Source organism: Beauveria bassiana, assembly GCF_000280675.1.
Source record: "Beauveria bassiana ARSEF 2860 unplaced genomic scaffold BBA_S00003, whole genome shotgun sequence".
NCBI classification, from domain to species: domain Eukaryota; kingdom Fungi; phylum Ascomycota; class Sordariomycetes; order Hypocreales; family Cordycipitaceae; genus Beauveria; species Beauveria bassiana.
This window is the reverse complement of record NW_007930838.1, coordinates 1,242,225-1,258,404: the sequence shown is the minus strand read 5'-3', so window position 1 is coordinate 1,258,404 and position 16,180 is coordinate 1,242,225. Positions and strand designations below refer to the sequence as shown.

Here is a 16,180-nt window from a genome sequence, read left to right as displayed (position 1 = left end):
GGTAAATAGTAGTATCTTATATTAAAGAATTAGATATATAGTTACTTTTACTTTAACTCCTTTAAGTAATTAAGAATTTCCTTTACTATTATATTAAGAATATTTTACTTATATATATTATATATAGGTATATTAATTACTAAATATATAAATTTATAATTAAATAGTTTTTACTTATAGCTACCCTTAGCCTTTATTATTTTTCTATAAAGGTAATTATAAGAATTATACTTATTATTTAATTTACCTCTAGAGCCTAAGTTATTAGGTTTAAGTAGTATAATAGTAAAGGTATATATAACTAAGTATTTTTTAAGTATAGTTATATCTTAAAAGATTTATATATAAACTATAAAAGAATAAGGAGGTCTTTAATTCTTATAACTTCTTATAATAATTATTTATTATTATATTATAGCCTATAACTTATTAAAGTTAACCCTTACTACCTTAAGGAATTTCTTAATAGCTAATATACTTTTAATTTTAAGAATCTTATAATATATATCTAGTATATATACCTCTTCTTACTTCTTAATCTACTTAAAGGCCTTTATATTAGTAATCTTTACTATATTTAATATATTATTATAGATATATAATACCTTCTTCCTAGAGTCCTCTTATAAGAAAGTAAGTATATTACTTATAATATATATTTTTTACTTTAAGGTTATATTCTCCTTAAATTATAACTTAACCTAATTTTATATAACTAGTTTAATATTATTTAAAACTTAAATATATATTAGATTAATTAGTTTTATATATATTTTAAAGTCTTTAATTATATAATTATAATAATACTTCTTTTTCTTAAGTTCCTTTTTAATATTATTATCTTTTAGGTCTAGTATTATTATAACTACCTCTAGATTTATACTTACCTTCTTTACCTCCTCTAGGCTTATTTTCTTAAGTTTTTATTTAATTATTTTAAAAATTAATAAGTTTAGTTTAAATAAAATATTATTAAGGTAATTAAGGGTATTAAGGTTAATATAATCTTAGGTATATAAGCTCTTAGCTTAATTTTTAAAAATTAGGAATTAGGTATCTTAGGTCTTTAGACCTCTAAGCTTTTAAGTAGTAAAAGATATAATTATTTTTAATAAATTAATCTTTAAAATCTTAAATTATTTACTTATTAAGAAAAGATATTAAAATTAAAGCTTAGTTCCTTTTAGACTATACTAGGCTTATAACTCTTAGTAATTAGTCTCTAGGCTTATAATTAGTAAGTTAGCTACCTAGAGGTGTAGATAATAAGAAACTAGTAGGTATAAGGTTTTAGGTAATATAATTCTATTATTATATGTCTACCTAGAAGAAACTGTCCTAGGGGAAAGGTACTTAGTTTTATATGGGAAATAGGGGCTAAAGTGGGTACCTTTTCCCTTCCTCGGTTTATGATTAGTGGTTAGAAACACAGCACCTTACTGGTTGCTGTGGCCCACACAACCTGCTACAGCCACGGCTTCAACACTTTACGTCTTCGATATTTAGCGGGGATTCCGCGGGGCAAGGTGCCGAGGTCCAGAGAGCGGAACCCTGTCCGGGAAACTACCTATATTAGCTCTACTCGCTTCCACATTCGAGCGCGGAAGATGACCAAAAGGTTCGTGCCATCTGGCAGCTCCTGTTGAAAAGGCAAAATCGCAGTTTGACCATCATCAGGTCCTTGTCGGCCGGCCCACGACAACACTGCACGGTGACGAGCAGATGCCAGGACAAGGTGCTTATTCGGATGCCACTTGCTACTTGCGCTGATCGAATTCCGTCCATCATATCAACGTCTTTTTCTCTCGATATCGACTCTCGAATACCATGAGACTTGAATTGGAAAATCTCAAATGTCAAAAAAGGGAAAAAAAAAAAAAACAGTGACGGCATTTTACTATTCGAGACATGTACGCCACAATTGACCACAATCGGCAGCCAATCTCACATTTCCCATGTAGCTTAGAGTGAACCCGAAAATGATTTTTTTTTTCTTCTTGGGTCAGTTATGCCGATTCAGATTCAATCATAACCAGAACATAAAGCAACAAAAAGAAAATGGCCGAGCTCGGCCCTCACCCAGCCCTTCCAGCCCCCCTTCCAGCAACCGCCCGTCCCAACAACAACAAACGACAATTTCTCAAGCCCACTTTCTCTCCTGTTCTCAGCTACAAGTTCCACGGTTCTTTCCATGACTGCCTCCATTTCTTCGGGCTTCTTGCTCTTCCGCCTCCGGATGAGCTGCAGGATGACAAGTTTGAAGGGCAACTGCGGAGGACTGGTCTTTATCATTGTTAGTAATGGCCGGTCAAGAGTTGGCCATTCACGGCGCCGAGTGGGGCCGGGCACTTCTACGCCCCGCAATCCTCCAGCTTGCACGATAGGCGACGACACTTGCGAGAGCAAGTTTGACAACATCGTCACGACTCAAAGTTATTTGACGTCTATTCAGCTTCATCGGCTAGCACTTGGACGAGATACTCAAGTGGTATACATGTTGTGTTGTGCCTAGGTAGAGAATAATACACGACCTTTCCGTTTCTGCCCCAAGCGTCTTCATTCGTCATCCTTGTGCATCCATCCAGTTCCCACCTTCTGGTATATGTATAAGAACAAAAAGCAATGCTGCCCTTCACACGCACCTGACCACGTTCGTTTTTCTTCAACCTCAGTCAGAGAGCAGATGTTCTATAGCTCCCTGTACGCTTCCTCCACTTCGTCGTAGCGCGGCGACGTTGCGGTCGAAATTAAAAAAGCCCATATCATTGAGCTGTCGGAGTTGCTCTTCGTATCGTTCCTCTGGAGGTCGGTTGTCGGGGGGTGCAGCTGGGCCAACGCCGCCGGCTTGAGTACCAGTCATGGTACGCATGAGTTGGGACATGTGCTGAAGTTGCTCTGGGCTCATGCCGAATGGATTGCCGGCAGCGGCGGCGCCACCAGCCCCGGCTGCGCCTCCAGGGAAGAGGGCGGCAAAAGGGTTCTGCGCGTTGACACCAGCACCTGCGCCGGCCTCCCCTTGGCCTTCGCTTCGTGAACCAGGGCCGGCACCGGCATCGGCACCTCCAAAACCGGCGGCGCTGAGGCTTTGCATCATGTCAGAGAAGCTCATGCCGGGAACTGCGCCGACTCCAAATGGATTGAAAGAGTTGGCCGAGGGAACCTGCTGCCTTTGTCCTTGGGCTTGGGCGCCATTGCTGGTGGCATCGGTGGGATTCTGTGGTGTGGTATCGGTTGCGCCTGGCGCAGGGAAACTGTCGAGTCCACGCATACCGCGCCCCACTCGCATGGCATTGCTGAGCATGGCAGGGTTGCTCATCATCTCTCTCATGAAGGGCGAGGTGATGAGTTCACGAGCGTTTGGCATGTCGCGGAGCATAGGGTTCGACTCGATGAGCATGTTGATAAAGTCGGGGTTGTTGAGGGCTTCATTCATAGTCTGCTGGACGTTGGGATCGGACATCATGCGTGCCATGTTTTCCTCACTCATGGGAGGGCCCATCTAAGTCAGGGTGTTAGCTGGATGAGGCAATGAGGAATTGTGGTGGTAGGTTGGGTGGACGAGGGTACAAACTTACGCCACCATCGGGACCAAACATGTCCATACCAGGCAGGTTCACCTGGTGACCGGCATAGCGAGCGCCAGTCAGGCCAGCAAGAGGGTTGTTGGCGGTTCCCGAAGCCATGTTTGTGGGCAGAGCCTGCGGCGCGGGAGCGGAGGCGGACGAGGCTGGCTGGGGAGGGTTACTGGCGGCGCTCTTGACCATGTGGATGATATTGTTTGGCTTGATCTTGTATGTGGCGAGGGTATCATCGTTCTTCATGACACGGCCGGAGTAGATGAGGCGTTGGCGCTCGACGGGCACGTTTTCATAATCGTCGCCAGCGAGCTTATTCTTGAGATCGAGGACAGAGGCACTGTCGGGCATTGTGATGGTGTGTGTGCCCTCAGACGAGGTCTTGACCTTGAATGTAATTTGGGCATCGCTGCCCGCTTCTGCGTTGTCGGCCATGGCGCGCTGCGACGACGAGGGCGGTTGGAGGGGGAGGGAGGGGGGTTTAGAGGAAGAAGGAGAAGTCTGTTTTGGGCAAGTTGTTGGCCGGCGCAAGGTGAGGCGGGGTGAAGCGGGTGGAAGGCGAGAGAGACCAGGATGGGTGGTGATGGGGGAGCGATGTGGGCGGGGCGAGCAAGAGGTACCTGGTTCGACTTGACGCAGATGTCGTCTGACAGGGAGACGGGATGAAAAAGTGGGAAAGTGAGAGAAATGACGTAGATAGGGTGTAAAAGAAGAAACAAGACAGCTACAAGGTTTACAAGAATCATTAGGGAAGAGAGAAAACAAAAGGCCAGTTGGCTGTCTCGTAGTACTACGAATAATAAGTACTCAAAATACTCAAGGTACCTTATTAATTAGGTAGTGCCTACCTTACCAACCTAGTGGACCCATTCATCACCAACTTGAAGTGGAGAGGCGCCGCTGAACTCGGCCGGCGGACAACGAATTCGCTGATGGTTACTCTCAACACGTATTTCTACTTGCTGACCCAGCGGGTTTCATCTCGAAAAAATTCATCCAATGTGGCGCTACATTCCCGTCGCCATCTCAACCGCTTCTGAAACGCTCCCTCATGTTCTTTGCTCACTATAACAATTTCTGCGGCCCCTAGCACGCCTCATCATGACGCTGGCGTTTCCATCAGTGTCCACAGCCTTCTCCGGACATTGTTTTGCTCATCAGTCCATACAGCTACCTGCGAATAGTAATACACCACATGGACTTGAGCTGTCATCAAGCAAGCGATGCCCAGCCTTTTTTTTCCCTTGATCGGCTGATAGCTTTATCACTCCGGGTGCCGCGGTTGCTACACCCCGCTCACATTCAAAGTCAGATGTATCTGAAACATTTCTATTGTAGCATTTTGCAGTTGCCGTCCTCTACTTTCTTTTACCCTTGTTTTTTACCTTGAATATGGTTCTCAAAAGTCAATACACCCTGTCAAGACAAAGCCGTAGGTGCCCACCAAGAATAATCAAACAGTCGCGCTAGAAATAGTCGCATAATCAAAAGCGTTCGCTGAAGGTGGTTAGACTCCACACCTGCAGCAAGCCCAAGATCAACCTGCACCACTGCACCACTGCACCACTGCACCACTGCCAAGTAAACACCAAGCAAGCTTATCACGACAGAACCTTATCGTGCCCGTCCTCATCAGCAACAGCTTGTGTTTCAACCGACCTATTGATTGCTGCCAAGCCAAACTGCGACTTTGAAAGGCCCAAGTCTTACCACATTAATCGTACCGAGCTCTCCCACGGTGGACAGCCAGCTTTCCGCTCCCACAACAATGCAGCCATCATGATTCAAGGCATCTTCTACGCAAGATTCTTCCCCCAAGAGGGTATGCCGTCACCTCTCACTCGCACTACCTCTCCATCAACTCTAAACAGCAAAACCAAAATACACCAGGCCCCAAAATCGTTGCGCAGTCGCCGCCCGGATGCATCACTGTCGCGGAAAACTCGACGCGCCCGCCCCTCATCGACTTTGACGTGCTCCAAGAGTACATTATCCCGCGCCAGGCCTTTTGCAACCGCTACATCACCATCAACTCGCCCGACGGCAAGTATACCATTCTCTGCCACCCCGTCGTCATTGCGCACACTAAGTATCTGCGCAATGAATTCATCTTCAACTTTGGCCTCCTCGTCGAGGCCGACGCCGACCACGCCGCCTACGAGCGCGTCGTCCGCTGCCTCGCCGCCACCTTTTCCGAGATGGAGAAGCAAAACGAGTACCTGAGCCTCGGACAGGACGCCCGGCCCGTCATGTCCGCGGCCGCGGCGGCTGCGGCGGCTGCGGCAACGACGGGCCACGGTGGCGACGATGAGGCGGCTGCCGCCCGCCGTCCCATTGAGAGCCTGCTCGAGATTATCAAGGAGGATCTCAACAACTATGGCGAGTGCATGATCCCAGTCGGTACGTGCCTCTTCTCCGTATTCCAGATTATTCGTCCGAAACCTCGCTAACCATGTCACACAGATGAAGCCAACACCATCAACATGAAGCTCTTTCCCCATCACGCCACCCCACCTCCTGTCAAGGGCTGGCACGTCCCCGTCGCCAAGACCAAGTTTGCTGACATTGTCGACCCGACCTGGGATCTGACTCTGCAGCGCGTCATCGAAAAGATTGACGGCGTCTCCGACGTCCGCCGCATCGCCCACGAGGCCTCCGTCTCCCTCGAGCTCGCCAAGACGGCCCTTCGCCACCTTCTCTACTACGACACCATCCTGCTCCTCGACATTTTCTTCTTTGGGTCCTGCTACGCGCCCCGCCCCGGCATTCACGACTTTGTCGCAAACGTCGACGGCATGGTCGACGAGTGCGCTGGCTACGTCTCCCACGGCCCCGCCCGCGTCGGCAATTTCATGCTCATCAAGCTCATGCTGTCCTTTAGCCCCGGCAAGAGCATCAAGGAGTGGCTCGTCGCCCATCAGGATGCCGGTTTCGACGTGATAAAATACGTCGATATTCGCCGCTTCGTCCAGTTTGGCGTCATCAAGGGCTGCCTCTACCGCGTCCACAAGTACGTCGTCTCCAAGCAGTACATTGCCGCCCTGGCCACCGGCCAGGCCCGGCCCGTTGATGGCGACGATGCCGCCGATCCGTTGCAGAAATACACAGACGGCTGTCACCACTTTGATCAGATTATAACGGAGCGTAATTTGACCAATGACGAGGTCATTGATAAGCTGAAGCAGCTTCCCGTACCAAAGGGTGACTTGGCCGTTTTCTACAGATGATGATGAATGGATTGGCCATTGAGAATTGCATACGTACAAGACTCCCCAAAATTTATTGCACAAGATATGCTGGTGCTGATGGGGTCGGATCTAGAACAACCAACTAAATAACGTCTCTCTAATGTTCGCCTTTTAATTATGCCCGTTAATATACACGATCTAGTCTTACAGGAAGATGCCCTTTCATATTTTACAAGTGGACACAAACCACATCAAAGATTCAACAATCACTCAATACTGCTTCACCAGTCAAAGTCTTCTCCGCTTTTGGGTTTCCCTGCCCTCTTCTCCGCCTTCTCCTCATCCTTGTGCATGCGCGTCTGCTTAGCCCGCTCGCGCATCTCGAGTTTGCTGGGCATTTCAATCTCCGGGTTGTTGGCCACCTTGAGACGTGCCTCGCGGCCCTTTTTCTTGAGCATCTTGTTGACTTGCGTCATGGTCAGTGTCTCGCCGCGCTCGGCCGCCTGCGCGATAATCTCCTGCTTCATGCGGCGCACCTGGCCCGTGTACGGCTCGCCCGGGTACGTCTGCCCGCTCGCCTTCCACTCGTCGTCGTCCATGAGCTCAATGATGCGCACATTGTGCTTGCCTTTGCGCAGGATTAGCATCCGGTCGTCGAGCAAAAACTTGGCCGTCTCCTCGGGGTACCACATCTTCATCGGCGTCCAGTTCAGGTTACCGGGCACGAGGCCGCGCTTCTGGCCGGGCTGCGCGGCGACGTACGCGCCCTGCTGCTTGACCAGTCGCTGACCTTCGACGGCGGTGGGGGCCAGGCCAGCCGCGAACAGCAGTCTGGCGGGCGACAGCTGCATGACGGAGCGCGGGAGCCTGATGTCGCTTCGCGGACGCGTATTGGCGCTAATGAGACCGCTGCTTGGTTCTGGTTCCTTGGTAATATGAGGTAGTTGGCCACCGAAGCGATACTGATGCTGCTGCGCTTCTACTAGAGCCTTTTGCGATCCGTGAATTAAAGACACAAACTCAAAGGCCAGATTATGCTGCGCGATGCGCTTCGTGGGGTCCGCTTTATGTTGCTCCATGACGGACTCGATCTTGTCCATGGGCAAAAAGGTAAAGAGCTTCAGTAGTTTCTCTACCTCTTCGTCGGGACGGCACATAAAGTAGCCGTACAGATCAAAGGCACTTGTCTTGAATTCGTCTAGCCAAATGGCATTGCCTTCGCTCTTTCCAAGCTTGTTACCAGCGGAATCCGTGAGCAGCGGTACCGTGAAGCCAACGGGCTCGTGCTGCCATCCCGTCTCCATGCGCGCATACGGTGCTTCCTCTGTTTCTCGAATCGTCTTGAGTGCGTCAATTCCCGCGACAATGTTGCCGTACTGGTCAGAACCGCCGATTTGCATCTGAATGTTAATCTTGCTGTACATGTGCCAAAAGTCCCATCCTTGCATCAAGGGATACATGAATTCGCCCAGGGACATGCCGTCGCCCTCTGACATTTTGCGCTTGACCGTATCGCGACTCAGCATAGGACCGATCCGGGTGTGCCTCGCCAGTCTTTTTATGAAGTCGTACGTCGTCAGACCTCCAAGCCACATGTTGTTATTGAGCAGATGTCTCTTGGCTGCCCAGTCGTCGCTATAGCCGTATTTGATTCGCATCTGAATGACATTGTGCCACAGCTTTGTCAATTGGTAATGTAACTTGGTGATATTTTTTGATATGTCCGCGTTGGATAGCTGCTGACGGCTTGTTAAGCGGCCGGTGGGGTCGCCGATTCTTGCTGTCGCGCCACCGATGAGCGTCACGGCAGGATGGCCATGGAACCACAGCCAGAAGAGAGGCATGAGTGCTAGCATGTGGCCTACATGCATAGAGTCGGCTGTTGGGTCGATTCCGACGTACGCGCCAATTCGCTTGACTCGCATGATTTCCTTGATTCTGTCGGGGTCTCTGTTCATTGCGGTTAGTCTCAAACATTGCGTTACTCAATTCGATCAACTAATTGCGGGAAGCCTACCCTGCCACATCCTTGATGTATCCTCGCTCGTCCAAAATGTCCCACACGTGCCGCAGCTCTCCATCCTGGATCTGTTTCGCCCTCTCTTTCCAGCGCTTTTCTCCTTCAGCGACCTTGAGCAAATACGAGTGTGCGATTCCTCGTATTTGCTGATCCCGGGACAGAGGGTTCCTGAGCTGACGACCAACACAAAGAGAGTGCGAAGCCGTTCTTATAGGGGCCAGCGCAGTGGCCGTCAATCGGGCGGCCATTGTGTTTGCCCTTGACAGAAACGAGCTCGCACAGGCTGGGAAGAACCTTTGTCCGTGCCTCAGAATCCGCAAGGTTGGACTCGATCACCGATATTGGACCCCGTGGCGCAAGAAAGATGCAATGACGACTGAGCTTTGTTGAAGCAAACTCCCCTGTATAATTTGACCAAAGAATATCTAGCCAGTGGATACTCTAGCGTGGAGCCGCACGTAACGCAAAGCTTCACATGCACTCATGCTGCCAAAAAAGTTGCTTTCTAGCGCGGCTTCGGAAGAATATTCTTCAGCCGCCGAACTCTCACAGCACGCTTTGCACCGCTCGGGAGCAGGCCAACCAATCGCAGAGCTCCTAATTAGAGATCCTCGGCAATACCAGGACCAGCAAGCCCCAGCGCGGAACCGCATCATCGAAACCAACCTTGACTTTTGCCTCCTCCGACAAGACAACCCGCATCGTGTCCGGAACGTGCATCGATTTGAAAAGAACCGCTTAACACCGACCGTCATTTCGAGGACGCCAACGAAACCTGCCCTTGCTTGTTCCCTCAGCATACTCTGTCCATCCGTTCCTTACTCGGCAGTAATCGGGTTGAGGTCATCGCGGCAATTCAACCACAAACCGTTCGTCACAATGGCTTCCCTCATGCGCTCCTCCATCCTGCGCCAGACGGCCATGAGCCGTAGCGCTTTCGCTCAGCCTGCCATGCGCAACACTGTTCTCCGCGCCGCTGCCCTGCACACCACCAGCAAGCGTCCAGCTTTCCTTCCTCCCGGGCCCCGTAAGCAGTTCTTGCCATATCTTCCGATTAGGACAAAACAAAAAAATACTAACCTGTTTGCTTCAATGCAGAGGTCATCCATGGATCAGGTACGAACTACTCGTCGGCACCAACACCGCGCCCGATTGCGTTTTCGAGGTCCCGGTTTAGACCCCTCTAGTTCATCATACTAATACCTCGGGTCTTCTAGTCAACGATCCTGCACCTGTTCCCCACGCCAACGCCGCCCACGGCTCGTACCACTGGGCTTTCGAGCGCCTCCTCGCTGCCTCTCTCGTTCCTCTGTCTATCGCTCCCTTTGCTTCCGGCTCGCTCAACCCGACCCTCGATGCCGTCCTGTGCTCGGCCCTGCTCCTACACTCTCACATGGGCTTCCAGTCCGTCATCATCGACTACATTCCCAAGCGCACATATGCCGGCCTCCACAAGATCTTCATGTGGGCTCTGAACATTGCGACTGTCGCTGTTGGCGTATCTCTATACGAGTTTGAGACGAATGATGTTGGCGTCACCGAGACCATCAAGCGCGTCTGGAAGGCCAGCTCCTAGACCGAGTAAAGGGCTTAAAAATCACGCAATGGGGAAGGAGTTTGAGTATGAACCAGCAATCAAAGGCTCAGGTTTATTTCGTTTTCTTTGTCAAATCGGCTTCATGTGACTTCAGTCACAGTGTATAGAATGGTCTGCGTAGTAGACTAAAAATGTATTTCAGTCCGTCAAGATATATCGGTCGTGCTATAGTGAAATGCAGCATTTCTTTTGTTTGGATAAGATCATCTAAATCTCGAACATGCAATGATGCACAGCCGATGAGCGCACAAGGTTCATCAGGCTATCTGTTTTGGTTGTCATGTCCCCGTGAGTACTCATCAGGTTTCTCGGCATCAGGTCCTTACATCCATATTTTTAGAGTGCATCTCATTTCTGCGCTACTTTCTATATATTGCAACAGATTCATGTAATACATATCGACAGTCTTTTTCTTTTTTTTTTTTTTTTCGATTTTGTGTTCCCTGCATTCAGGCACCCGCTTCTTCCTTTTACCGTTTGACCACGTTCGAAGCCAATACGTTACAGCATTCAACGATTACCAACTGTAGATTCATATTGTTTGCAGCGTTGGAACACGTCAGATCTCGAGGCTCGTAATTTCGTGGCTGTTGACGCGCTCCAGCTCAGGAGTGGGAGGACGAAGGTGGTCAACCTTGGTGCATATCCAGCAGCTGGCATACATGTTGACGCGATCAATGCATGCACCGTCGCGGCGGCCACCGTGGCACTTGGGGACGAAGCCGTGGGCTTCAAAGACCTTGAGGTACCAAGGCTCCAGAGCCGAAGAACGCAGCATCACGCGACCGCCGATAGCGAGAGCGCGGTTAAGCTTCGTGACCTGCTTGTTGGCAGCCTCGGAGCCGGGATCGAACCAATCCATACTGTCCATGACAACGGCCACGGTAAGGGTCCCAGGCATGATGCGAGCAATCACCTCCTCGAGCTCATCAGTATGGATGCGAAGGCCATCCAGAGCGCCAGGGCGTGAGAGTTTGGCATGAACCTCTTGATCAAGGTAGCGAAGGTGGCACTTTGGAGTAAACTGGCCATCGAGACACACATAGTAGTAAGGGTTGTCGGCGCCAATATGAGTATCCTCGGCGACAGGGTCAAGGGTGTTGACCATGTAGTGCCAGATGGCATGTGAGCGGGTGTTCTTGGCCTTGGGGTTCGGACCCTTGACGAGGTCGGACTCGGCATGGTCATTTTCAATCATGGCAAGCTGGTTTTTGGGAACACCAAGTGCGGTCCAGAGAAAGCTTTCCTGGGCAACCACAAGGTTGGACACGAGCTTGGACAGGAGAGCAGGGCGGATCTTGTTTCTCCATATCTCACGCTGCTCATTCAGAGTCTTTGCGGCGAGAACCTGTTTGACAGCTCCCCGGATACCAAAGAGGCGAGAAATCCAACGCATGGCGCGGATCGCGTGGCGAGAGCCACCAGTGTCGTAAAGACCATAGGTGCTCTGAAAAACGTGGACATTCTTGAGCCAGTACTGAAAGGCGCGGCTAGACAGATGGGGAGAAAGCTTGGTGATAAGAAGCGTGCGAAACTCAGGGTGCTTGCCCTCACCAAATATCTTCCAAAAGTCCTCATACGGGAGCGCAGTATAAGCGGCAGCCTTGAGCTCGAGGAGATGGTTCTGGGTAGGATTGAGATCGACAGCGTGAACACGAGCAGGGCCCTGAGCCAGGTAAGACAGGATGTTGTCACCAGCGGAAGTAATGGCAAGGACCTTGTCATCCGGGCCAAGCTTCAGAATGCGCTCATCGACACGGGCATCCTCCCAGGTGAAGGCATAAATGTATTCATCGTTGAACTGCTTGTGCTTCTGGAGCTGATCATCGTAGTAGATACGCCAGTGGTGGTTCTGGTAGAAGAAGGCGGGCAGAGGCAAGTTGGCAGAAAGATTCTGAACGGCAGTGAGGAAGGCCTTGGAGCGGATCTCGGGAGCAGACCTCTCAATGGCGCGGGTAAGGGCATCGCCTTGATTCACTGGGTAGAGGTACGGCGACTCGGTAGCATACGCGTCAATTCGCTCGAGGATTTCGTGCGGCAGCGCAGTCTTGGAGAAGGGCTTCTTTTGGCATCCAACCCAGACATAGTACGGAATGTATCCCAGGCTGCGATTTCGAGCGTTGAGGTTGAGAATGGTACCGTACTTGTACTCGAGGTAGTCGCGTCGTCCAGACTCCAGCGCGACGCGGTCAAGGTCAAACCAGGCACGCCAGAACATGCGTGATAGGGCATTGACATGGCGGTCGATGTATCCGGCAGTGTAATTTCGGAAGGAAAAGTCGGATTGGTTCTGAACGTAGAAATCAACAACACCGAAAACACCAGAGGGCGACAGGAGGGAGCCAATAGAGTCAACAACGGAGTAGTAATCCGGCTGTTTGGATTGTCAGCAATTATCAATTCATCTCAATCTATAGGAGAAAGCTTACAATCATCGATAGGCTGTAAGACATGGTGACCAGATCAGCACCGCCGTGCTCGGGGCGCTGCTGCTTGAAGTAGCTGAGCGCAGGAGAACGAAGTAGGCTCTGAGCGACAGGCATCCCGTCCTCGTAATCTTCCAGGCGAAACTTGCGTGCGTCTTGGCAAACAACAGTGACGTTCTTCCAACCGAGGCGCTCAAAACGCTTTCGGGCGACTTCGCAGAGAGAAGGAGAGAAGTCGACGAGATAGACGCTGGAGAAGAACTCGGGGACATTGACGTGCTCGCTCATGGCTTCAATGTTCCAGCCAGTGCCGCCGCCAATCTGTGAAAGAATTGTGAGTAGCCATTCAAAGGTAAAAGACGTGTAGAGCAATGGCAACGTACGTCGACCCAGATTCTCTTTTCGCGTTTACTCTTCCCAGCATCCTGGGGGGACTGAAATTTGGCCTTGAGCTGAGCGACAACCAGTGCGAGCATATCCTCGCGACCGCGGAGAAGGATGCCGCGGGTGGTGTCGTAGGCCCCGGCCTGTTTCTTATAAAAGCTCTCGAGGGCGTCTTGCTGGGAAGCCTTAGATCCACCCTGGTGAGGCTTGAGAAAGGAAGAGTAAAAGAAGAGGAAAAAGGACTTGAGAAGTCCAGGAGAGGACTCATCCTTGCCGTCGACAGTAGGTTTGCCGAGGGAGAAGAGGCAAGCTCCGCCAAGGAGAGCAACAGCTACGCCAGCATAGTGCATAGGCTGCAATTGAAACTCGTTGCCAAAAGGCAGAATGTTACCACCCTAGGAAGCGCGACTGGTTAGCACGTGAGGCTAGAAGTGATGAGAAAGTTGAATGAAAAGCAGCTTACAGGAAAAGCCATGGTATTCTCTCATTGTCTTGCGAGAGAATACTATGTAGAAGTAATGTACAGTTCAGAGGCTTGTTGAAGTGCTCAGAACTGAAGCAGAGAGAATACGTCGAGTAGGTAAAGAAGAGGAGGGTGGGAAAAAGAGGCGGGCCAGAAAGCTGCCCCTCGTCCACGGTGGCGTATATATACGGAACAGGGTTCTTGTGCGTGCCTGGAGAGTTTCCACTCTGGACAAGGATACATATGCTTTCTCTGGGAGCAAGCCGGCTATGTTGGACAAGATGCTTCACCGCGAGGGGGGACTCAGACCTCTCTAATTCCTTGCCTTGTCAAGCCAAACAGACCCGCAGCAAGCAGTGCTGTTACATGAAGTGTACGTATACTTATTAGTTGGACACACGGGGCGGCAAGTTTGGCTGTATCCTGCTGTGCAACACCAAGCAGAGAAAGCCAAAGACACCGCCTTGGTAGTCCATCCCTGCAACATCACAGTGGTGTTGACTGTTGAGGAACAGAGGCGGGCTTAGCATGGGCGTGGACCAATGGCTGGGCCACATGCCGGGCAACGTGCAGCGTAGGTGTACAGTGATGGGGCGGATTGCCGTCCGTAGTCACTAGTTATTGTTTCCACTACTTGGCTGTAGTTTTCATCGGCAGTGGTAGTGATCTGCCAGGCGAAAAGGTAAAAGGTAAAGACGACAGAGGAAGACAGATTGTAGTGTGGGTGGGCCAGAGGCGGAGGAGGCTGTCGAAATGTGCAGATGTGGTAGGCTGGCAGCTTCGTTGCATGGCGATCGCAGGTAGCTCATTGACCGAGATTCTGGAGCTGTAAGCATTCTTCAATAGCAAGATTCCCCACAATGCGGGCTGCCACGGTTCAAGTTGATGGGCAGCACAGGTCCAGCTATTGGAAGAGATCGCGACAGGTGGGTAACTAGCGATAGAGTCGGCGGACAGTTGCGGAGGCGGGGAGAGATAGGCGTGGATGCTCGTTCCAATGTAAAGAGGAAGGAGACGACGAGCTGGATGTAAGTTGAGTAGAGAGAGGCTTCTCTTGCCAGCCGACAGTCAGTCAGTCAGTCCATCTGCAAGTCTTCGAGGAGCTTCACAGCACCCACCACGAGCGGCGGCATCACTGCCACCCCATTCATTCTCCTCATCCAACTCAACAAATGCCCCCCCAATTATCTTTCTATAAAGTCCCCTCCTCCTGCTGCGCTATTACAACAAACTCACCCGCTAGACCCTCCACTAAGCCAGCCCCGTCCGCCCAATGAGATGCATCGGCCCACGCACATGCGGCTACCTTGTGGACAGTAAACGCCAGCAGACTGGCACGGCCAGTCGGTCTTCTTTTTTCATCTTCCTTGTAATAACAGGCCTTTCGCGCGAAAACTCTCTTGTTGATTGAGTTGTCGACTGAATTCAGTGCGAGGCGGCGGCAGTGTCTCTTGCGAGAGCGTATCAAGAGAACTTGTTCTCTTTAGCTTGTGACAGCCCCGCCGCTTGTCTGTAGAATATATGCCGCATGGATGCACAGCCCGGGACAGCCAATTAGGCACTTGCTTGAAACTGCTATACGTGCATGTACGTTTGCTGTATTGTTGGGAACCTCTGCAGAAGCCTGCTGCTGCACGCACGCCAACACGCGTCTGGCGTCCTTAGGCCCTGGGTACATGCAGGGTATACTGGTAGGCTCAGCTGCACTCTCGCGTGAGCACTCGCAATTGAATCCGTGCAAAGTTTCAGATATCAATCTGGGCGGATGGACCTCGATGATTTTATGCGTACTCTGTAACATGTAACACGAGCGAGCTATCGCAACCGTTTGCCTTGTGTATATGTAACTTGTGGGGGCTGTTTTCGGCGGACGACCAGGGACAGAGAAGCTGCCGACGCTCGGGACCACAGTTAATCCGCAACCAGGCATGCTCCTTGCTAGGCCAATTTTCCGAGTCCAACACCACCAAAAAAAAGGTGTCTCGTGAGCTTTTGTCTTCCCAACCTTCACAACCAATCCTCACCATCTCCATCTACCATGTCGCTCCAATCGACATGGTCATGCTTCAGACCAGCGGCCGCCCGGCGCGTGCCGCCAACAGTCCCGCGGACGGCGGCGGCGGCGCTGAGCACCACCTCTGCCTCGCGCAGCCAGCAAATCCCCCCCGAATCGCCATCCTACATTCGCCTCCCGCAGGTTCCGCAGTCAACCGAGACCAAGCCGGAGCGAGTACGCGGCACGCTCCCCGTGCCCCGCGCCATCTTTGACCGTGCCGACGGCGATCGCAAAGCGCGGCCCGAATACGTGGAGAGGACGGCGCCGCGGCGCCGCGACGACGAAAATAACCGCCGCCCCCTCAACAGCGACACCCAAAAATGGAAGAAGCAGCTCGCCGATAGCCGGCGCGAGAACCTCGCGCAAGGTCTGCAGAGTCTGTGGCAGCGCCACGAGACGCGCGAGCAAGGCCGGGCCGAGCGGGCGCGCAGCCGGGAGCGCGCTCTGCAGCGCGCTCACGAGGCCCCCGAG

At 51.0% G+C, this 16,180-nt stretch overlaps 6 protein-coding genes across 6 annotated transcripts in view; 3 read left to right on the top strand and 3 right to left on the bottom strand.

The window, feature by feature from the left end:
• Positions 1–2,668: 2,668 nt before the first annotated feature.
• BBA_01622 (ubiquitin family protein) lies at positions 2,669–4,010 on the bottom strand (the record flags this gene model as incomplete). Its single annotated transcript, XM_008596719.1, has 2 exons — positions 2,669–3,499; positions 3,576–4,010. The coding sequence occupies 2 exons, from the start codon at positions 4,008–4,010 to the stop codon at positions 2,669–2,671; spliced, it is 1,266 nt and encodes a 421-aa protein (XP_008594941.1).
• A 1,344-nt stretch (positions 4,011–5,354) lies between these two features.
• BBA_01621 (nitrogen permease regulator 2) lies at positions 5,355–6,802 on the top strand (the record flags this gene model as incomplete). Its single annotated transcript, XM_008596718.1, has 3 exons — positions 5,355–5,397; positions 5,466–5,975; positions 6,039–6,802. The coding sequence occupies 3 exons, from the start codon at positions 5,355–5,357 to the stop codon at positions 6,800–6,802; spliced, it is 1,317 nt and encodes a 438-aa protein (XP_008594940.1).
• Positions 6,803–7,044: 242 nt separating this feature from the next.
• On the bottom strand, positions 7,045–9,031 carry BBA_01620 (tRNA synthetase class I; the record flags this gene model as incomplete). Its single annotated transcript, XM_008596717.1, has 2 exons — positions 7,045–8,713; positions 8,781–9,031. The coding sequence occupies 2 exons, from the start codon at positions 9,029–9,031 to the stop codon at positions 7,045–7,047; spliced, it is 1,920 nt and encodes a 639-aa protein (XP_008594939.1).
• Positions 9,032–9,662: 631 nt separating this feature from the next.
• BBA_01619 (succinate dehydrogenase membrane anchor subunit) lies at positions 9,663–10,359 on the top strand (the record flags this gene model as incomplete). Its single annotated transcript, XM_008596716.1, has 3 exons — positions 9,663–9,810; positions 9,882–9,899; positions 10,001–10,359. 3 exons carry the CDS (start codon positions 9,663–9,665, stop codon positions 10,357–10,359), a joined length of 525 nt encoding a protein of 174 aa, XP_008594938.1.
• A 580-nt stretch (positions 10,360–10,939) lies between these two features.
• Positions 10,940–13,665, bottom strand: BBA_01618 (S-adenosylmethionine:diacylglycerol 3-amino-3-carboxypropyl transferase btaA; the record flags this gene model as incomplete). Its single annotated transcript, XM_008596715.1, has 4 exons — positions 10,940–12,754; positions 12,810–13,127; positions 13,190–13,585; positions 13,654–13,665. 4 exons carry the CDS (start codon positions 13,663–13,665, stop codon positions 10,940–10,942), a joined length of 2,541 nt encoding a protein of 846 aa, XP_008594937.1.
• Positions 13,666–15,691: 2,026 nt separating this feature from the next.
• BBA_01617 (uncharacterized protein) overlaps positions 15,692–16,180 on the top strand; it is a gene marked incomplete at both ends in the record, with an annotated part of 1,044 nt that continues 555 nt past the window's right edge. The window contains one exon of the mRNA XM_008596714.1: positions 15,692–16,076. Coding sequence (XP_008594936.1) covers positions 15,692–16,076 — 385 coding nt within the window. The remainder of the gene's footprint in view (positions 16,077–16,180) is intronic.